Source organism: Lycium ferocissimum, chromosome 1 (genome assembly GCF_029784015.1).
Source record: "Lycium ferocissimum isolate CSIRO_LF1 chromosome 1, AGI_CSIRO_Lferr_CH_V1, whole genome shotgun sequence".
Classification (NCBI taxonomy): domain Eukaryota; kingdom Viridiplantae; phylum Streptophyta; class Magnoliopsida; order Solanales; family Solanaceae; genus Lycium; species Lycium ferocissimum.
In genome coordinates, this window is record NC_081342.1 from 5874504 (window position 1) to 5898442 (window position 23939).

At 33.9% G+C, this 23939-nt stretch overlaps 3 protein-coding genes across 3 annotated transcripts; 1 reads left to right on the forward strand and 2 right to left on the reverse strand.

Annotated features, from left to right (window-relative positions):
- Window positions 1-1148: 1148 nt before the first annotated feature.
- Window positions 1149-1811, reverse strand: LOC132061390 (uncharacterized). Its single transcript, XM_059454221.1, has one exon. It carries the CDS (start codon window positions 1809-1811, stop codon window positions 1149-1151), a length of 663 nt encoding a protein of 220 aa, XP_059310204.1.
- A 2893-nt stretch (window positions 1812-4704) lies between these two features.
- LOC132033190 (11S globulin-like) lies at window positions 4705-8928 on the reverse strand. Its single transcript, XM_059423121.1, has 4 exons — window positions 8534-8928; window positions 7451-7731; window positions 5933-6448; window positions 4705-5265 (listed from the first exon to the last, which is right to left on the reverse strand). Exons 1-4 carry the CDS (start codon window positions 8874-8876, stop codon window positions 4828-4830), a joined length of 1578 nt encoding a protein of 525 aa, XP_059279104.1. The 5' UTR covers window positions 8877-8928; the 3' UTR covers window positions 4705-4827.
- A 1220-nt stretch (window positions 8929-10148) lies between these two features.
- LOC132033267 (11S globulin seed storage protein 1-like) lies at window positions 10149-14063 on the forward strand. Its single transcript, XM_059423233.1, has 4 exons — window positions 10149-10533; window positions 11497-11753; window positions 12419-12889; window positions 13469-14063. Exons 1-4 carry the CDS (start codon window positions 10197-10199, stop codon window positions 13859-13861), a joined length of 1458 nt encoding a protein of 485 aa, XP_059279216.1. The 5' UTR covers window positions 10149-10196; the 3' UTR covers window positions 13862-14063.
- Window positions 14064-23939: the final 9876 nt, after the last annotated feature.

Consider the following 23939-nt stretch of genomic DNA (forward strand, 5'->3'; position numbering starts at 1 on the left):
ACATCTAATAAATGCTCCAATTGAAAACAAAAATGTGGCTTCGTTTTCCAAGGTATTTGGCACTTTCGCTTCCCCAATTCAAGATTCAAATAAAGTGCATGAATTTAACATTTTAGATTTTTTTATTTTTCTATACTTTATTTGAGAAAATTTTAAATTCTAATGTTTTTTTTTATAAATATCTTAATTTTTAATTTAAAAAAAGTTTCTAATAATTCTTAGTCAGGTTTATGAAAATTATTCGAATCAACTCTCAATAACCTAGAAACTTAGGAGGTGTAATTTCTCTGATTTACTTGGAGAAAATGAATTACTTCTGTATAATTGACAGTAAAAATGTCCTAAATGGGATTAGCGAAAAACGTTTTGGATTTCTTCTATTTAAGTAGTTGTTCGTCTATAAATCACATTTTTTTTTAGTCTATAAGCTTAAGCACTTGAAGATAGCACACATTTATTGGATTTCATTCATACACACAATTTTTACATTTGTAATATCCTTTTTTTTTTTAGCTGAGCTGAGAATCAGTGGTTCTGATATATACTAATTGATGCACAGAAGTAATCTCGAGTGGAATTAGTTAATCTATGAGCTTGTAGCTCGAAGAAGATGATTGCTTGTTCAGGGAATTGTCTGAGAAAGAAGCTAAAAGAGAGAATAGAAATAGAGAGAAGAAAAGTAATTTGCGTTATTTCAATGAATGAGATACATGTACAATTACCATGTGTATAGATCCTGACCAGAAGCAAATGATATAAAAGCTTTGATCTTGCAACTGTAACACGTTTGAATCTATGAAAGAGAACTACTACAATTTGTTTCTGTTAGATAGAAAACCAGTATCACTTTATATATCATATTTATTTATTCATACACCCAAGAAAAATAATCAATATTTGCTGAATACAATTCTTGAAATTAAAAATTATTTAAGAAACAGCCACACACAACGTAAGTTTCTTATCCAGTTTAAATACTCTCTCACACCAAATCAAAGAATTATCACATCAACTCCTTTTCTTCCCCTTCAAAAATTGGGAAATAAGGAATTGATCAGAAAAACAAAACTTGTACTTAATTTTTTGAAAAACTCATTTCTTCTGCAACAATAAAAATTTAATATCTGTTTTTTTTTTTTCCTTTCTAATTAAGCACCTCTAGCCAACATTTCTTGAAAATCAAGAATGGATTGTTGCCTTTCAAGCTCCATATCTTCACGAAACTTAGAGATAAATTCTTCAGCTCTTCTATCCACTCCATTTATATGTGGCATTGAAGGAGTTCTCCATTCATCAATATTATCACATGTTCTATAATTAGTACCACTCTCAATGACGACTTTACCTTTTTTCAAAGTAGTATTTTTTTCAATAGCCCTCAAAATAATCTCTTGTTCTTCTTGATCCAATCTTCTTCTATTAACATTAACATTGCTACTTGAAGCAACGAATTCTTTAGCCTGAGGCGCGGATATTTTACGACTATGAGTTTTTTCCGATTTCTGTATAGGTTCGGGGAAGAGTTGGTCCACGTATATAGGTGAAGTACCCTTGTGACATTGTTGGTATTGGTAGTAATTATGATAAAAATTTCGACGAGTACGCGGTGGTGAAGAACGATTGATCAAGGAGTAGAATTTTCGAGTAATAATTGGGAAAATGTAGTTGTAAGCTCTAATGCAAAGGTTTTTAGAACTTTTGATAGCTTTTGAAAGCTTGAGCTTGTGTAATCTTGATTGTAACTTGTTGGTGAAGCTCTTCCATGCTTTTTTAGATGGTAAAAGCTTTTTTCCTAAGTTGAAATTTGACATTCAATTTAGAGTTTTGAGAGGAAATTAATGGTGGGATTTGTTTTCTTTGAGAAGAAGAGGATTGAGATGAAGAGAAATTGAAGATGTGGATTTTATTTTGAAGTAGTTGTGTGTGCGTGTACAAGTGTATGTGAGAAAGGTTAGGCTGGATGGTTCCTTGAACCTTTTGGTCATGTCTCATTCTTTTCTTCACATGATTTCTTTTATCATCTTCTTTTGCTTTTTTCTAAGAAAGGGATCAAAGACCTAGACTGGAAAACTAATTATAAGCAAAGAAGGTCCTTTTTTATGTTTAGGTATATCTGACTTTCGGTTAAGTCTTTGGAAGTCTATGGCGACAGAAATCTTGAGTCCTAAGTTTGTGCTTACTTTATTGAGAAAATTTAAAAGATATTAAGAAAAAAAGTGTTAAGTCTGATTAGGAGATTATAGTGGATTTCTTTGGTGGCATGCTAATGTGGGGTATCAATCAGAAATTAATGGAAATTCAGGTAGTAGTGCTCTTTTTGCCCCACAAATACCTCTTTCATTAAGGAAAGGTGCAAATTGAAGGTTGATGATACCAAGTAGGTATTTTGATATGAATTAATTTGTTGATGTTTCAAAAAAAAGTGCAGTTGTGTGAGTGAAAATTTGAAAATAAATAAATTAAAATATCTTTTTCAGACTTCAAATTTTATATTTTAAGTTTCAAATTGAAATAAGAAACTAATTTGATAAACAAATACTTTTTCGAAATAATATAGAATTATTATTTCAAAAGTTGAAACAAGATATGGCCAAACCGGGTTAATTTTCATTCATTCAATCGAATTCTCTGGAAAAAGTTCTTTGTTACCACAAACTTAGGATTTTTAGAGATTAAACGCATCTCTTATACTTCCATGCACACGATAGGAAGGAATTTTGCGAACTACTGAAATTGTTTCTCTTTCTTTTCCCCTCCCAAGTCCCTTAGTACATTAAAAAGTCCTATTATGAATTTTTAAATTCTTATCGAACATTATGTTTTCCAACTCCCTGGACCATTAAGCAGCTTCCAAACATCATATACTCATCCAAATACTCTCTCATAATACATGGATCATGCAAAACAGTTAATTTCAGGTTGGAATGTTGCAATAATTTGAGATATTGACATTTTGTTATGTGTCCACATCTTAGTAGGTGTTTGGCCATGAAAATCAAATATTTTTCACTTCATTTGAAATTTTGAAGTTGGAGTTGAAGATAGAGTTGTGTCTGGTTGTAGTTTTTTCAAAGAATATTTAGTTGTATGAAGGTACTGAAAGTGAAAAAAAGGTTTTAGGTATTTTTCAAATTCAAATACAATTTCAAGTTGTTTTGGGATTTTCATGGCCAAACGCTAATTTTCGAATAAAGTGAAAAATCGTTTGGCCATGAGGATTTCACTTTTTTCCGAAAATTATTTCACTTTATTTGGAAATCAATGTTTGGTCATGAAAATTCCAAATGCTTTAAAAAACATCAAAAATGTTGTTTTTACTTTCAATACATTCAAACAATCAAATATTCTTTACAAAAACTATAATCAAACACAACTTCACCTTGAATTCTAATTTAAAATTCCAAATAAATTGAAAAATATTTAATTTTCATGACCAAATGCCTACTAAAATATGGTTACAAAATGTGTCAAAGGCCAATTCCTACTTGTAAAGATGAGAATCGTACAATGTGCAAGTCTGGTCTAAGGCCCATAGCTCACTTTACAGCTCAATTCATAAGAGGTCGAGGCCTAGTGGACCCACCTTTACAAGCTTCTAGAGGAGTGGACCCACCATAACAATTTACAATCTACTCACGTAGATATTCCTCATTTTATAAAGTTTATTGTGACCTTTTAATTTGTAAAAGTTTAATACGTATATCTTATTTGAATACTGCGATTTATTTTGTACTTAGTTTTTAAATTATTTTGCATGGCTATTCATTTTAAAATAACTTAAGATATGTAGTGTCTGAAGTTAAGTTTGATATGACTGAAGTTTACTTAAAAACGATTGAAGTTCAGTCATATAACTGAACTACTTAAGATGAAAATGATTGAACTTTAGCTATATATGCCAGTTCTACTTTTGCCATATCAAATTTGGCAAACCTTCATATTTAAAGTTATTTGACGTGAGTAAATTTGAAAATTTTCACTTTAGCCCTTGTCCGCTAAATCTTAGGCCCTGTTTGTCCATAGATATAAAAAAAAAAAATTCACTTTTTTTGGAATTTTGGAGTTGGAGTTGTGTTTGGCCATAGTTTTTGAAATTGTAGTTTTTGGTGAAATGTAGTTGTAAAAAAGTGAAATTTTTTGAAAAACAAGTTTTTGGAGTTTTTGGTAAGTTGTATTCGGAATTCTTATGACCAAACGCTGAAAAATGAAAAAAGTGAAAAAAAATTTCGGAATAAAATGAATAATTCTTATGGCCAAACGCCTACTCAGTGTGTACTACTATTTACCAAAAAAATTATTTACTTCCCTAGGAATAAGTTAGGAGTAATATTGTTTAACTTGGTACAATTTAACTTGTACCATGCATATTATTTGTCTTATTTTCTTATAATCAATACCACTACGTAGTAGTAATTACGTACTTTTCATATCGCTTGATGTTTTAGATATGTTAAGGGATATGAAGCTCTTCATATCATTATTCATCCATTATAAAATATAAGCATACCTTTATGTATATAAAGATCAAACACTAACGACGTACCTTACTTCGCTATGAGGAATTTGCATTACCTAACTTGACCAACAATTCGAATGGTCCCCAAATTCCTTTGGTTCTTATAAATTAGTACTAATTAAACGCACATGAAAATATTAATTAGGAAAATATAGGGAAGATACCAATGAGCCAAACAATGCATAAAATACAGAATATGAAGCTTCGTGTTAACTCGAAACAAACATTAGCTTATTAAAGAGCCACCACTCAACTCATTTATTCTCAGAAACTTTACATTCTTGACTACTATTATTATTCAAAACACAAACTTAGGCTTTTAAAAAAGCCTCAACAGCAGTCAAAGCATACTCCATTGCCCTAGTTGAATATCCCCTTGATGACCTCCTTCCAGCAAAAACAGTTGTTTCTTCCCTATTATACTTCAAACTCCTAGCTTCTTGCCTAGATATCTGATAAGAGTTCATCAGAACTTCCTCTGGCATAGCCCGAATAGCCGATAACCGCCCTGCTAACGGGCTGGTCATGGCCTGTTCGTTTGTCTTGAACGCGATGTACTCGAGTCCTTGGTTTCCTGCTTTTTTTACTACTGCGAAGTTTTGTGGCACAACGAGCATCTGGCCTTCCCTGACCTCATCATTGAACACACAGTTTCCAGCGTCCCCGACTACCTGAATCCGACCGGTTCCTCGGAGGATGTAGAGGATGCTGTGTGCGTTCATGTTCCAGAGTGGTGCCATTACTGCGTTCTGCAAAATCAAATGTAATGGCGTCAAAATAAGAGCCTGATTAAAGTCCATAAAGTCTAAGATTTACAAGTACTACGTACATTTTTGGTAGAATCATTGATTCTCCCGATAGCTCACAGTTGTCATGAGCAAAGATATTAATGATGACAAAGGTTCTTTTGCTATGCTACTAACACGATGCCATGCTGCTGAGAGAAAGTTACTAGAACAAAAAATACTAGATTGGACATACCATGTGTAATATTTCCCCAATTCAATTTGTGACAATATTTTAGTGAACTACATGTCCACAAATTTTGTAATACAGTTGCTTTTGGCAACAAAAAGCACTAATTTTGACTAGAGTTGGGCCTAACAAAGAAAAAATGTTAGAAGCGCTACACATAATTGGGGTCAATGTGGAAAATTCTCCGTTTCCTTTTGCCTTGTTATGTACTCCCTATATCAAAATTTTAATTTAAGAAATTCTAATTAATCTTAGTCTGATATCTGAAAATTAGCCAAACCAACTCTTAATAAACTAAAAAATTCAAAACAAATTAAGAGAAGTAAGTTCTATGTTTTTCTTGTATAAAATGAATTACTATACAAAATTGACTCTCAGAAGAATGATAAGTAATTTTAAATGGGCCAAAGTATTAAATTTCTGCAAGAAAATTTGACTTGCCTGGTAAAGGACTCCTCTCTCAGCACTGAGCTGAAGAAAATTGAGGATTGGAAGCTTGTGGCTGTTGAGAGTGCTGATGTGTCCTCCACGTGGATTATACACGTCAGCACGAGATGGACGGCCCAAATTCTCTCTAAGCCTCATAGTGCAAATAGTTTCTTCAAGCCCATTGGGCTGTGATCCTCTTCTTCCCTCATGTTCACGCTCTCTTCTTTGCCTGTGTGATTGCTCTTCTTCTTCTTCTTCTTCTTCAAATTCCGGGCTTAGAACATCGAAATTCTCGGCCCGAACAATCCTTCCCCTTTGATCTTCTCGGCCTTGTAAGTTCCTGACTAACTCCTGGTCCACGTTGAAAACATCGGCTAGGAGATCTTGTTCGAATCCATCGAAAAGGTTGCCCGATTGACGACGTTGTGGTTGTTCGCCTTGTTCTTGTTCTCTTCGAGCTCGGATTTCTTCCTCGTACCTGCTTCCACTTTGTTCTCTGGGATTTGGGTTTCCAGCTAGGAAGAAATGCTGTAAAGTATTGAAACTATATTGTTAATATCACTTTTTAGAGAAAATTTATACAAGTTTCGCGATAATAAGTAGGAACTCAGTATAACTAACATTATAAGTATAGTACTGCATGTAGCTTTCTCTGATCAATTTTAATTTTTAAGATGTAGAACAATTTTCTTACTAGGAATATTATTTTTACATCTGGGTGAACTGGACATCTTCTTGTAGACCTTGGCATTGATGGGGACGGACTATAAATTTGTTGGAATATGTTACCAACATGGATGACTGTAAATTCGTTGATAATATGTCACGAACATGTATGTAATATGTTACCAAATCCATCTCGGCTCAATAATTCGCCAATCGGCCATGAGTTAATGTAATCCCTTTGTACTTCATAAATACTCGATATATAGCCGGCTAATGTTCTCACATCAATATTACAATAACATATCAATTATCAATTTCTTATAAAGCTATTGATTACTCACCGGTTCCAAATTATTTGACACTATTTCCTTAATTATTACTCCCTTCCGAAAAACATTGGTACATTTTACCTATGAAACTATTAACTTTAGATATTTCAAAATAATTTGGAACCATTTCCTTTATTATTACTCCCTTGCAAAAAAATGGTACTCCTATATATGCAATGAAACTATTAACTAGATTTTTCAAAAGTGAAATGCATGTTTAATACAACAATTTCAAAAATCTTATAATCACAGAAATGTTGGGGCAGAGTAATACTTATTATATGAATTCACCTATAATTATCTTATAGGTCATATGACTGTATACATATATTTTATAACAAACTCATATACGCCCTTTGTCCCAAATTAGTTGTCATGTTTTGTTTTTTGTGAGTAGAATAATTTATTAGATATTCAAAAATCATAAGAAAAGCACTATAAATTGCAATTTTTCTTAGGTTGGTCAAAGTCTAAATAGTGCGAAACATGACAACTAATTTGGGACGGAGGGAGTAGTGACAAAATAAGTTGTTACCCTGAATTGTTGATCAAGCTGGTTAGTTGGGTTGCTGGTATCAAGCAAGGCAACAGTAACAAGGCGGTCTTGACCATTGTTGTAAAACCAAAGTGTGACACCTGCAGGCAATGCAAGTACATCGCCTTGTCGGAATTGTCTGACTTTCTGATGGCGATCACCGCCTGTTCTGTACTGGCTTTCTCCCTCTCTGCTTTCTTGTCCCCTCATACTTCTCTCTCTTTGTGGTGATTCAAATGTTTCAGCACATCCTGGAATTACTGTCCCTAAAAGTCCACTTCCTTCATTCCCCCAAAAATAAAAACAAACAGTGGTAATTAGGAATCATTCAAAAAAAAAAAAAAAAAAAAATTAGCTAATAAATTTATAGCTAAATTGCCCATAGCTAATAGGATTTTTTTTTTTTGATAATCTGTTACTAATCTGTCATTGAATAAGATTAGCGACCGTCATCCATGACCATTTTTTTGTAGTGAACTTTCTATTTAGCTAAAATAAAAAGCAAAAACAAGGCGAGTAATGCCATATACAGCTACAATAACATTTGGAAGATTGATATTATTTGTTTTTAAGAATGTCGCTATTCGGTATTTAGTAAATTTTTAATTTTAATATTTTCATTTTATTCTTTAATTAATGAGAACCCACTGAAATTGGAACACATAAAACAAAACAAAACGGATCGAGTAGTAACTTTCAGAATTATAATAAAGCGACAAAGTTGTTCAAGAGTTGCTTTAGATCGCGGAAGAGGGAAATTCTAATTACTTTCTCCGTCCAGATTCTTACTTTTCTTTTTAGTCTATTTAGAAAAATCTAAAAAAAGAGTCTCTTTCTATATTTAAGAATTCAAACATTCTATTTGACAAGTTTAAAAATACAAAATTCAAAAAATATTTTAGCACATTACACACATATTTAATTTATGACAACAAGATTCAAATGTCTCCTTTTATTCCTTAAACTTTGTGACACTTAATTTGGGACGGAGAGAGTAAAATTTTTGATTGATAAAGTACCTAAAAATCACTTTGAAAGAGTTCAGTAACAATAAAGAACAATGATTAGATAGGTAAAAAAAACCTTTGACAATGTAGAGGAGTTGAGGAGCATTATTATAATGAGGCAAGAGCAACCCTTGAGGCTGAATAACATTCCTAACAGCAGCAACTCCAGCACATTCAAATTCCTCCGAGTTCCGATCCCAGAACTCGGTGAACCCGGCCTCTGAGTCGAACTTACGTGTCGGTTCCCGAGCACTAAGGCTCTGGATCCGACAATCGGTTCGAGGTCGGCCTCGCCGGTGTTGCTGCTGAAGTCTCTCCGATAAGAATCCTTGCTGCTGCTCTATTTGAGCAAAACAGCAATTAAAGAGGAGAAAAAAGCAAAGGCTAAGAGGAAGAAGAGAACATAATTTTATTTCCATATTTTGGTGATATGATGAGTGGTGATGTTTTTTTTTTTTTTGTGATCTGAAAGGGGAAAATGGAGGTTTGGTATTTGTAGGAGAAGAAAGGGTGAGTAGGATTTGACACGTAAAATGTTGTGGTGAGACATTTGCCTTGATTTTTCTGCATCACCATGCATTAATGTATTGGATAGATTCTTAGGTTCTTGACACCTAAGAAGTTAATAATTTGCTATGTGGCGAATATCCGCAGAAGAAGGTAGTGAAAATCTGTTTGTGTTTGCATGGATTCTTGTTTTTTTGATGCAGAGGAGACAGAAAGGAGGAGTTGTAAATGCATTTATCCTGTTTGAAGGCTATAAACATAAACCGATTTAGTACACAGTAATGATGCACTACAATAAAGCTGAGACTAACATTTTTGGAGGGAATTATATGTATCCATCATCCGGTTCACTTTGCGTAAACCTATTTCTTAATCTGCTTAAGAAAGAATTTCTTTCTAAATTAAACTTAAAAATAATTTAACACAAAATTTCCATTTTAATCTTATTTTATTTATAGAAAACTTACATAAATATACCCTTGGGGCAATTAGTTTAATCTATAACATGACCGACGTGTACACTATACACTTCGATGTATATATTGTGTATGAATATGTCTATCATATGTACAGATATGTATATTGCCTGTAGATGTATGTATAGTATATGTATATTTGGTGTAAACTAGACATTACCTATACAATATACATATTTTATAAACTAGATGATCGAATGGTAGATGCTATAATTTTCCCTTCTATTTAATTAATTTAATGGCATACTTTTTTTATTAACATGTTTTGGGAAAAGATAACATAATTTTAAACCATTTTTATTTTACTGTTTACGATATGCTTTTGTACCTTTATAATTACAAATCCGAAAAGACCATCTTTCTTAAACTTCATATCAAATAACTCAAAAACACAAATTAAATCGATGGAGTATTAATTTTCTGTGTTATTACACTGGTGTGCAAACACAAAACTTGTAAGACTATTCCAATTACTCGCGGATCGATTATACTAGTACTAGTAGCCAGCTAGCTAGAAGAAGAATACAAGAGCCATGCATGTAAATCCAAACACTACAAAGAGAAGTGAATCCATCTTGCAGAAACCATTAGCCACATAACCCTCAACTCCTCTTCAGTATGTGTAAAGCATGCAAGTCTTTCATACATGCAAAATAAGTACGTGTCAAACCTTAAATCCCCTTTCCTTCCTATAAATTCCATCTAATTTTCATCTCTACTTCCCATCACCACAAAGTTGAAACAAAAAAACCAAGAATGGCTTCTTACTCTTCACTACTCAGCCTTTGCTTCTTAATTCTCTCCCACAGTTGTTTTGCTCAACTCTCAGAGCAACAGAATGTGTGGCAGAGGCTTCAACAACAGCAACAACACCGTGCTCTCAGGTCGAAAACCGAGTGCCAAATTGAGCGTTTGAATGCTCAAGAACCCACTCGAAGATTCGAGTCTGAGGCTGGTGTGATTGAGTTCTGGGATGCTACTCAGGAGCAATTCGAGTGTGCTGGAGTTCAAGCTGTTCGCCATGAGATTCGAAGAAATGGGCTTTTGCTTCCTTATTATACCAACACCCCCCTGCTCATATACATTATCCAAGGTAGTTAATTTAACAAAAACGTTTATTTTTTATTGTTCAAACTCTTTTTTTAATTGTTTGATTGGTATTATTTGTGTTGATTATGACATTCACTCAGCTATTCTAAAAAATAAATTAGCTAATGTATTTTTGTTGTAGCGATAGAACTATTCATGTTTTTAATTTGTGTTATTTAGCGATAGGAATTATTCATCACTAGCTATTCAAGTTTTTATGTCTGGCAATAAAAATTATTCGTCGCTAATTCATTTTTTTTTTAGTGTCTATTAATGAAAAATTAGTGCCGAGTTTTGCTATTTAGAAAATTATCACCAATTCATGCTTTATTTTAGTTTATAAGCTTAAACAAAATTTGTGTCGCTATGTTTTTTTAGCCGCTAATTCTTTTTTTATTATTATTACTTCCCCGGTGCCCCAATAGCACATTTTTTTTTTAATTTTCTACGAAAAGAATGACATCTTTCTGTATTTAAAAATAATTTAAGTTTATGAGATAATTTATAACCACACGTATATCTAAGGTTTGTTTTAGACCACGAATTTAAAAAATCTTTCTTTCTTTTCTTTCGTAGACTCCGTGCCTATTCAAATGGTTTCACATAAATTGGAACGGAGCGAGTATTATTTTATAATTTATAAGCTTAAACAAAAAAATAGCTAATTAATGTTTCTTTTTTGTAATGTATAAGCTTAAGCAATTTGTAATCTATAAGCTCAAACAAACAAATAAAGTCGCTAATTCATGTTTGTTTTTGTAATCTATAAGCATTAAGCTTAAGCAAAATTTTGCCGCTAATTCATTTTTTCTATTGACTATAAGCTTAAGCAATTAAACAAAGTACACATTTATTTATTGGATTTAGTTCATATACATTACATATCATCAAATTTATTTTATATCTGCTGTGACTATTTGATTAAATTTTAGATGTGTTTGATGAATTAATTAAAAAATTAATGCAGGAAGGGGTATCCACTCGACTATGATACCGGGGTGTGCTGAGACATTTGAATCACAATCGGGAGAATCAAGAACTGGAGAAAGACGCCGGAGTTTCAACGATAGGCATCAGAAATTGAGACGTTTCAGAGCTGGTGATGTTCTTGCATTGCCTGCGGGTGTGTCTTTCTGGATGTATAATGATGCTGAGGAACCTATTGTCACTGTCTCACTTCTTGACACTTCCAACCATGCTAATCAACTTGATCTCAGCTTCAGGGTAACGCAAATTTAAGTCATATCTTAAGATTAGTATTTGTCAATAGTAAATATTATATAGGATCAGGATTAGAAAAACAGAGGCTACAAGCAAAATTAGCTTACTTTGGCAAAAGGTCAAAATGGCACCATTTGGGTATTTTGAAGATACTTTCACAAGAACCATTTTAATACAACATCTATTAATCTTAAATATTTTGAATAATTAATTATTGCGGCTTATTCTTCTTAAATATTTTGAATTAATTATTGTGATTTATTCTACTTTTTAACTAATTTCAGAATATTTAAATTTTATTTAAAATTTTGAAAGACATCTATATTTGAACCCACATTTAAAAATTTGATCATAGTCTAATTAGAGATCGTACCTGAATCCTCTCTCATTTATGAGAGATGATTGATGGATTGAGAGATGATTGATGGATGTCTTTACTTGTAAAGTGATTCTCGTGATGAATTTGGTATTCCAATTTCTCTTTTTAGAACCTATTGATTTAATCTCATAAGTGGGACCTAGTACTCCTAATCATCTCACTTAAGAGACGGGGGAGTAAACTAACTTTGTTTTGCATTAAGGGGGAGTAACTTTCACTGTTTGTGTAATTTACATTATTATAGTTAGAACTTCAAACTAAACTTTTCAATTGTGTATTAATAATGTAGAGCTTCTTCCTAGCTGGAAACCCACACCGTGGAGTACAACAACAATTCGTAGGAAGACGAGAAGCAACCATGCAAGCAAGGAGATCAGAACAAGAGAGATCCGGAGGCAACATTTTCAACGGATTCGACACTGAACTATTATCCGAAGCATTCAACGTGAACGTAGAAACCATAAGGAAACTTCAAGGACAGAACGAAGAGAGGGGCGTTATCGTGAGAGCCGAAGAGCTTCGATTAAATCTTCCAGAAGAATCCGAAGAAGAAGAACGAAGAGAGCAACAAGGAGGAAGATGGCCTGTTAATGGGTTGGAAGAAACATTGTGTACAATGAAGCTGAGGCAGCACATTGGTCATCCTTCGAGATCTGACGTGTACAATCCACGTGGAGGACGCGTCACCACTCTCAACAGTAACACACTCCCTATTCTTAACTGGCTTCAGCTCAGCGCTGAGAGAGGAACCCTCTTCCAGGTACATATATGCAAAGTTTACGAGGATTTTATTGTTTTCCTGATGATCTTCTATATGACATCACTGGCTATAATATCTTTTAATCGCCAATTAAATTATTAAAAATTTTGACATTTCTTTTCTTATGTATTTTATTACGTTAATAGCTGGTAGTCTAGTAAAAGATGTTCAAGAGTTGTTTAGACAAACGGTTTTAGACAATGTGCAAAAAATCTAAAGGACGAGTAATAATTACTGTATAACGTTTTGAAGTTTATTAGTTTTAGATTCTAAGATTGCGGGTTCTTTCAACAAACTCATACCCTCATATGTATCTCTCTCATAGGATCCTTTAGTTAAAAACAAGATTATTCCAAGATTATAATCATAATTACAACCATAATCTCACTTTCTATATGAGACGGATATGTAATTTCATGATTTTGGTATTAATTTTATTCTAGTTTTAACTAACACCATAATCAAATTTAATTTCATAATCTCAATTTTTATACTGGGATAACCCATTATCCTGTAACCAAACCGCCCCTTAGTAAACATATGTAATAACTTTCTTATGTTACCTGCTTGATTTTGCAGAATGCTATAGCTGCACCACACTGGAACACGAACGCACACTCAATAATCTACATCATCAGAGGAAGCGGCCGAATTCAAGTAGTCGGAAACGCTGGAAGGTCAGTATTCGACGACGAAGTTAGACAGAATCAACTACTCATCGTGCCCCAAAACTTTGCGATAGTTAAGAGAGCAGGCAACGAAGGACTCGAGTACATCACTTTCAAGACTAACGACAATGCCATGACGAATCAACTTGCTGGAAGATTATCAGCACTTAGAGCAATGCCAGAAGAAGTGTTGATGAATTCTTATCAGATTTCTAGGCAAGAAGCAAGGAGCTTGAAGTATAATAGGGAGGAAGTGACTGTTTTTGCGCCAGGGTCTAGATCTAGCAGGAGGGAATATGCTTAGAAATTTAAGTGTAACGTATTGTGGCAAAAAAATTCACAACTATGTTGAGTACCATCTTCTGTTATGCAATGTTTCAAGTTAGCTAGGCTTGTATGATAGGACAATAAAAATGGCTGAGAGTCTGGCTTTAAGAACTTGTACTGCGGGCGTTCTTGTGTTTAAATGGCGAGTTAATAATAATGCACTTTCAGCTTTGTGGATACTATTTTCTTATTAGTTCTGTTTCAGTTCTGTGACACTAGCTATTTCCTTATTAATTACTTTCAGCTTCAATGCTTCTAAAGTGTGTTCACTTTACCTACACACCCAACCCCACCAAAAGAAAAGCCAGGCAACAACTTGATTGCTGGCAGGATGATGAAAAATCACATCATTTTATTAGTATACAAAGATTAAAAATAATGGATGCACTTAAATTTCCTATTTCATCCATATATAGCCTCACGATCCAATAACTTTCAACACAAATAGAGACAAAAATATGAAAATCAAACAACTCCTCACCATTAGGTCTCCATTGTAAATCAGACGCATGCAGGTAGTATTCTTCAACCTTCGACACTCATGTCAAATCATCATCATAGAATTGGAGAAATGCCTCTACTTGGTGGAGTTTCATCGTATTTTGGAAAAGATTCATTTTGTAATAGATTAAGAGTGTTATTTGACAATAATTTTAGCAAAATGGGATAAAAAAATTCCATAATTAATTTATTTATTTTTGATAAGCAAAGAATTTTTTTATACAAGTATCAGCATCAAGAGTATGCTACAATTCCATAATTTATCCCGGGATTATAATCCCGTAACACCCAACCAAACAACCCTTTGAGGAAATAAAAGTTACAAAGAAATGATGTTACTTTTTCTTGAGCATCGAACATCTTCTAAGAAATAAAAGGATTCCTTTGTCCCAATTTGTTGGGCCCCTTTTGACAATTCACGAGGACCATGAAGCTGCTTGTCTTCTCATCTTTTTCAATCTTACATTTGTTAACACTATTGATCACGGTTTATGATCGACACTCAAAACAAAAATCTGTAAGTTTATCCAACAAGGTATGAGTTTGATGTCTTTCAAGTAACATAAATAACAGAAACAATCTTAGATAAAGATACAAATCAAGTGTTTCGTGTTCCTTAGTGTTTTCATTATATATTGGCATCATATTTTTTCTTAAATTGCCATCCTACTCATACGAGATCTCCTCTGATCATGGAATATTTCTTTTCTATACAATGAACAGATGAAATAGACGAATTCAAGTTTTAAGGATCTAAAACTTTTCAACTTCCAGCAAGTAAGTTTCAATAGGCCCTGAGCCGAAAGAAGGAAAACGATCATGCTTGCGTATAAAGAAAAACAACGCTAAAAACATTTGATATGTGAGCTAAAGACCAATTTAATAGGAGTTGAACAATCATGACTACATAGAATAGGACTTAGGTTTTTTACAAGACATCAGAGTATAAACGGTTTATACAGAACGATTTTATTTCAAAATCAAAGAAAACGATTTCATGGGGTACAAACCTTTATATCTGCTGCTTTTTATCTTTACTACTACTACTACCACCACTTGTTGTTAGGGCAACGATGAAAGGGGAGATACGACGTATATTCATGAAAGAAGATAACTCTTTCCAATAGGCAGGGTCAGAATTATTCATGTTATGCTTGAGCAAATATTCATGAGTTCAAAAGTTTGATTTAGTTTCAAAATCAAAGAACGATTTCATGGGGTTCAAATCTTTATAAGTTCAAAACCAATGAACAATTTACGGGGTTCAAAATTGTTGGAGTTTCAGAATCTAGGAACGATTTATGGGGTTCAAACTTTACTAAGCAAAAACCTATGAAATTTATTTGAATGATAATATTCCGGTCAAACTGGGGTCGAGATGGGGCAATGAATTGAACAAATAAATGCAGCACAATAATAATAAGCGGTCTCATTTTTGTATTTATACCTAATATTTTTGTTTTTTGATTATTATCTATGTTCTATATCCATATATCTACACATAGATCAAGGTATATCCGCCCAGGGGAAAGGGAAGGGAAACAAAAACTAAGTATAATTTTTTTTTTTAAAACAAAAACTTAAGAAATTTGCTAGACTGATAAGATTCTATTTGTGTGAAAATGTTTTTTATTACTTGGTGAGCAAAGCCAAGTTTTTCTCTTAGTATCATATCCATGCAAGTGAAAATGATCATGGGTGCACCAATAAAACATACCGTCAGTCAACACGACCCCTACATTGCTGGTAAGAAGTTGTAGCATAGACACATCAGCACGACAAAAAGACCTTTTGAGGGAAGGGAACGCATCCACAAATCAAAGTCGGTAGGGTGTACAAGACCTTTTGTTGAATTACAAGCACCACCATCAGTTACATTCAAAAATAACATAGAACCCTCACCCAAGCAATAAAACAGAATTGCCGCTGGCTAATTATCAACATGTTGAGCAACTTGTTTAAAAGTATTATAGCCACTAGCAGTTGTGTAATTGAGATCATCAATGCACTTCCAAGTTTTCTCTAGACATCGTAATTCTTGCCACATTGCTTCCAATTGTTTGAGTCATACCTTATGTGGGACCGGAACCCCCGTCCGGCAACACACAAAGGAGGTGCTGCTGCTTTTTATTTTTATTACTACCACATGTTGTTAGGGCAGCGATGAAAGGGGAGATACAACGAATATTCATGAAAGAAGATAACTCTTTCCAATGATTAGTGTCAGAATTCTTCATGCTATGCTTGAGCAAATATTCATCAGTTCAAAAGTTTGATTTAGGTTCAAAATCAAATAACGATTTCATGGGGTTGAAATCTTTATAAGTTCAAAAAGCAATGAACGACAGGGTTCAAAATTTGTTGGAGTTTCAGAATGTAGGAACGATTTATGGGGTTCAAACTTTATTAAGGAAAAACCTATGAAATTTACTAGAATGATAATATTCCAGTCAAATTGGTATCGAGGTGGGGCAATGAATTGAACAAATAAATACATCACTATAATAATAACGGTCTGATTTTTATTTTTATACCTAATATTTTTGTTTTTTTGATTATTATCTATGTTCTATATCCATATATCTACACAAGGGCAAGGTATATTCACCCGGGGGAGAGGGAAGGGAAACAAAAACTAAGTACAAAGTTTTTTTAAATCAAAACATAAGAAATTTGCTAGCCTGATAAGATATAGGGTCAAAGGTAATTTTAAACATAATCAATAGTGTATATTTAAATCTAAGATAAAAGGGTGGAAAGGTAATTTCTTAAGTTTTGCGGGCAAAGAAGAAAGCTTAAATCAATGCTTTCTGCTATTCCTTCATATGCATTGTCATGTTTTCAATTTCCTGATAACTTAGGTAATGAGATTACTGCTATCTTTTCTAATTTTTGGTGGGAACTAAATGAGGAGAAAAGAAAAATGCATTATGAAAAATGGCATAAATTTTGTGGGGCCAAATCTAAAGTAGATCTTGCGTTTAGAGATTTAAAATCTTTTAACAGCTCTATGTTTGCTAAGCCTGCGTTGAGACTTTTAACTTAAGAAGATTCTATACTTCATAAGATGCTAAAAAAAATAGTAATGTTGTAAATAGTCAAAGTAAATAGTAGTAAGAGAATGGATGCCCATGTTGTTCAGGACAACCCATATCCCTTACTATTTGATGTTGTGTACAAGTTACCTACTTTACTTTTTGTCCTATAAATTGCATTGTATTCAATGGAAAGGGGACACACAATTGAAAAAACAAAAAGGCAGCTTTCTTATTTGCTTCTACCATTACTCCCTTTCTCTTTATATTTTAAAGCTTTGTTAATTGTGTTTTTGCTATATCACTATTAATTCATAACACGTTATCAGCACGAGGTTCTAACCAAACACTTATCTCTACTAAGTTAAATCTTATTAAGGTATGTGCTACATCCATTTACTTTTAATAGATACAAAAATAAAAAAATAAAAATGATACAGTAGATTTAATAATTGACGGAAAGAAATTATCTTCTCTAATCCCTTCTGTTGCTTTTTATTATTTTAGTTTAACATGTTTCGTATATTTATACAAATATTATATGTGACTTTCTTTTAGCAAGTATAATATTCCATGGAACCTTATGCTACTGTTTGAAAAAAAAAAAAAAGGGTTATTGGCTTATGAAAATAAAGATATTGTTTTGAGATTGTGTTATTTTATTATCTCTAACTTATTTATCTTCTATGATAGCTTCACTATGTCGAATTTATCAAAACTTGAGTTTGTGGCACTTGACATCACTGGAAAGAATTACCTGTCATGGGTGCTCGATGCTGAAATTCACCTAGACGCTAAAGGTCTTGGTGTCACTATTACCCAGGGTAATGCAGCATCGAGCCAGGACAAAGCAAAAGCTATGATCTTCCTTCGTCATCATCTGGATGAAGGTTTGAAGGCCGAATATTTGACAGTGAAAGATCCACTTGAATTGTGGACAGGTTTGAAGGAAAGGTATGACCACCTTAAGGCAACGGTATTGCCGAGGGCTCGTTATGAGTGGATTCACTTACGGTTATAGGATTTTAAAAATGTATGTGATTATAACTCTACTGTATGTAGAGTTACTTCCCAATTAAAATTATGTGGGGAAAATGTAAAAGATGAGGATATGTTGGAAAAGAGTCTTACAACATATCATGCCTCTAATTTGGTATTACAGCAGCAATACCGTGAAAGGGGATTTAAAAACATTCTGATTTGATCTCATGCCTCCTTGTGGCTAAGCAACATAACACCCTTCCAAAAATCATGAAGCCCGTCCCCCAGGAACCTCCCATTCCCGTGCGAATGTGGTAGTGGTAAATGGCCACCCTGAAAGAAGGCAAAATAATAATAATCGGGGCCATAATAAAGTGCGTGGGCGTGGCAAGGGCAAGGGACGATATAATAATCGTCGTGGTGGTGGTCACCAGAAAAGGGAGAACAATATGGGTTCTCAGAGCAATCATTCTAGAGGCAACTGTCATCGTTGTGGTATGAAAGGCCACTGGAAAAATGAATGTCGGGCGCCTGAGCATTTTGCTAGGCTTTATCAGAATTCCTTCAAAAGAAAGGCAAATATAGGTGGTGCCTCTTCTGTTGAGTCACACTTGACTTTCAACAATGATGCTGAGGCAGGGCCTTCACATAAATATGATGCTGCTGAAGCAAATATGGCTCTGAAGGATGATGATTTTGATGGCCTCAACGATATTACTCATTTGGAAGTTGAAGACTTCTTTGGGGATCAAAACTAAAGTTTGATCATTTGGCTGGGGAATGAATTATGTTGTTGTTCTTATCTATATGTTTTTAATTATTATGTTCTTCCTTATGTTGTTTTTATTTTTCAAGAAGTACTTAAGTTTTTATGTTCTATGTTCTTATGATGTACTTTTATTTTATGAAGATAAATAAAATTCCTCAGTCTTCAATTGGATCCAAGATGAGTAATGGAGATATGTGCCTTCTGGATAGTGCCACAACTCACACTATACTAAGAGAAAAGAAATATTTCTCTCGTTTGGTTATGAAAAAGGCCTATGTCAATACAATATCTGGTAGTACAAAATTAATTGAGGGCTCTGGAAGAGCGGCCTTATTACTACCTGGAGGAACAATATTGGACATTAATAATGCATTGTATTGTAGTAAGTCTCGGAGAAACTTGTTGAGTTTCAAGGTCATTCGCCAAAATGGCTATCATGTCGAGATCGCTAATGAAGAAAATGTTGAATACCTTTATATTACTACAATAAAAGCGGGAAAATTTGTGCAAGAAAGATTACCCGCACTTTCTTACTGGTTGTACTATACAAGTATTGGTGTGGTTGAAACACATCTTTGTAGTAAACAAAATGTTTACCGATTCTAATGACTTTATCATTTGGCATGACGAGTTGGGCCATCCGGTTCTAATATGATGCGCAAAATAATTGAGAATTCAAATGGGCATATTTTGAAGAACCAAAAGATTCTTGATCAAGGGAATTCTCTTGTCTTGCTTGTTCTCGAGAAAATTGGTTATTAAACCATCGAATTAAGGTTGGATTGAATCCCTGCATTTTACGAACGTATACGGGGTGATATATGTGGACCAATTCACCCTCCATGTGGACCATTCAAATATTATATGGTCTTGGTAGATGCGTCTACAAGATGGTCACATGTGTGCTTATTATCAACTCGCAATATGGCATTTGCGAGATTGTTGGCTCAAATAATAAGGTTAAGAGCACAATTTCAGTTATGCAATAAAGACAATCCGTCTTGATAATGCTTTGGTGAGTTTACATCTCAAGCTTTTAATGATTATTGTATGGCCACTTTGGAATAACGATTGAACATCCGATTGCCTATGTTCATACTCAAAATGGTCTAGCGAATCATTGATTAAGCGCCTCCATTAATAGCTAGACCATTGCTAATGAGGACGAAACTTCCTATTTCTGTATGGGGGCATGCTATTCTGCATGCAGCAGCACTTGTGCGCATAAGACCAACCAGTTATCATGAATTCTCCCCATTACAATTGGCTTTTGGCCAGGAGCCAAATATTTCCCATCTCAGAATCTTTGGATGTGCGGTATATGTTCCAATTTCTCCACCACAACGCACAAAGATGGACCCCCAAAGAAGGTTGGGGATATATGTTGGGTATGAATCTCCTTCCATTATAAAATATTTGGAACCTATGACTGGAGATTTATTTACGGCAAGATTTGCTGATTGTCATTTTGATGAATCAGTATACCCAACATTAGGGACAGAAAAGAAGCAGTTGGAAAAGGAGATAGACTGGAATGCATTATCACTATCTCATTTAGATCCTCGAACAAATCAATGTGAACAAAAGGTTCAAAAGATGATTTATTTGCAAAATGTTGCAAATCAATTCTTGGGATGCATTTACTAACCTTCCGAGGATCACAAAATCGCATATTCCGGTACGCAAATACTCCAGTTCGAGTTGATGTCCCGGTAGGACAAATGGTTAATGCAAATGAGTCTAGGCCACATCTCAAACGTGGTAGACCAATCGGTTCTAAGGATAAAAATCCTCGAAAAAGAAAGGGAGTGAATGATCAAAATGATCATCATATGGAGGCAATTGCTCAAAAAGAGCCTCGAGATATAACAAATGATAATACCACAGAGAAGGTCCAGTTACCTGTAAACATTGAGAATGATAAAATCTCAATAAGTTATATCTCGACGGGAAAAAGGTGGAACCGAAATGATATTGTGGTCGACAATACTTTTGCCTATAATGTTCTTTCTTGAAATAATGCAACAAGATGAGAATCTTGAGCCAAAATCTATTGATGAATGTAGACGAGAGAAATGATTGGCCAAAATGGAAAGACGCAATTCAAGCAGAATTGACTTCACTTGAAAAACGTGAAGTTTTCGGACCAGTAGTCCGAACACCTGAAGATGTCAAACCAATAGGGTACAAATGGGTGTTTGTGCGAAAACGAAATGAAAAAGGTGAAGTCGTAAGACATAAAGCACGACTTGTGGCACAAAATTTTCGCAAGGTCACGGCATTGATTATGTGGAGACATATTCTCTGTGGTGGATGCAATTACCTTCAGGTATCTAATAAATCTAGCAGTTCGTGAAAAGCTTGATATGCGGTTGATGGATGTTGTCACAGCCTATTTATATGGCTCATTAGACCACGACATTTTTATAAAAATCCCTGAAGGATTCAAAGTACCTGAAGCGTACAAAAATTCACGAGAAACTTGTTCAATAAAGCTTCAGAAATCCTTATATGGATTGAAACAATCAGGGCGGATGTGGTACAATCGCCTTAGCAGAATTTTGCTAAATGAAGGATATAAAAGTGATCCTATTTGTCCTTGTGTTTTTATGAAAAGGTCTGGATCTGAATTTGTCATAATTGCTATATTTGTTGATGACTTGAATATTATTGGAACTCCTGAAGAGCTTCCAAAGGCGGTAGAATGCTTGAAAAAGGAATTTGAAATGAAAGATCTTGGAAAGACAAAATTTTGTCTTGGTCTACAAATTGAGCATTTTACAAGCGGAACATTTGTCCATCAATCAACATATACTGAAAATATTTTAAAGAGATTTTACATGGATAAAGCGCATCCATTAAGTACCCCGATGGTTGTGAGATCACTTGATATTAATAAAGATCCATTTCGACCTTACGAAAATGACGAAGAGCTTGTTGGTGCTGAAATACCATATCTTAGTGCAATTGGGGCATTAATGTATCTTGCCAATAATTCTCGACCAGATATAGCTTTCTCTGTAAGCTTATTAGCAAGATTTAGTTCTTCCCCAACAAGAAGACATTGGAATGGTATTAAGCATATATTCAGATACCTTGGTGGCACCATTGACATGCGACTGTTTTATTCAAATGAATCAGACTCACAACTAATTGGTTATGCAGATGCAGGATATTTGTCTGACCCACATAAAGGTCGATCTTAGACCGGTTATTTATTTACATGTGGAGGTACAGCAATATCATGGCGTTCAACCAAACAAACTATGGTTGCTACTTCTTCAAATCATGCAGAGATAATAGCAATTCATGAAGCAAGTCGAGAATGTGTTTGGTTGAGATCAATAACTCAACACATCCAGGAGACATGTGGCCTTGCTTTGGAAAGAGATATTCCAACAACATTGTATGAAGACAATGCTGCATGCATAGCTCAACTAAGAGGAGGATACATTAAAGGAGACAGAACAAAGCACATTTCGCGAAAATTCTTCTTCACTCATAATCTTCAAAAGAAAGGTGAAATAGATGTTCAACAGGTTCGTTCAAGTGACAATTTGGCGGATATGTTCACTAAGGCATTGCCAACCTCAACATTTGAGAAAATGATATACAAAATTGGAATGCGTCATCTCCGAGACATTAAGTAATGTTTTCATCAGGGGAGTAAATACGCGGCGTTTTTTTTCCCTTAACTAAGGTTTTGTCCTTTGGGTTTTTTGGTAAGGTTTTTAATGAGCGACAGAAGAACGTATTACGAATAACTATGTACACCTTTTCTTTCACTAGAATTTCTTTTTACATGGACATCCAAGGGGGAGTGTTGTAAATAGTCAAAGTAAATAGTAGTAAGAGAATGGATGCCCATGTTGTTCAGGACAACCCATATCCTTTACTATTTGATGTTGTGTACAAGTTACCTACTTTACTTTTTGTCCTATAAATTGCATTGTATTCGATGGAAAGGGGACACACAATTGAAAGAAACAAAAAGGCAGCTTTCTTATTTGCTTCTACCATTACTCCCTTTCTCTTTATATTTTAAAGCTTTGTTAATTGTGTTTTTGCTATATCGCTATTAATTCATAACAAGTAGGATAATAAATTCGAGCATTTTTTCAAAATATGCTTGGCATATGAAATTCATTATGTCAAGATTTTAACCTGGTCAAAGTCTCAAGTCCATATTGGAACCTTGTTAAAGTCAAAGGCAAATGTTCAAATGTATTACTCCCTCCTGATAAAAAAAAAAGTCCACTTAGCCTTTTTTTTTTGGATAAAAAAGAAATTCACTTAGCAAATCAAGAAAGAATTAATCTTGTTTTTCATATTTGCCCCTAGTAAGTGTTATATGATCAAATCCCAATGTCTATTTAATTAGAGATAGTTTAGTCAAATTATCTATTTTTGTCTAGAAGTTAGTATTTTTTTAAAGAGTGTGTAAATGGCTAAATGGATTTTTTTTTATCCGGAGGGAGTAGCATACAATGAACCAAAAACAATTTTAAATTATAATCAAAGTTAGAGAGATAAATTTAGCTTTTCCACCTAAATAAAAGATTGATTTTGAAGTAAAATTCTTAAACAAACGCAGTCTCTGTCCAAGAAAATAGAGGGACCTAAAGAGCAAAACTAACCTCTTAGTCTAAACGTCAGTTCATCTACCTGTCCACTCCCTTCTTAATTATTAAGCAAGCCTCTACATTTCACGCTATTTATTATTTCAACCCCACATATTTCCAACACGCACCGCGTAATTCAACTCCCTT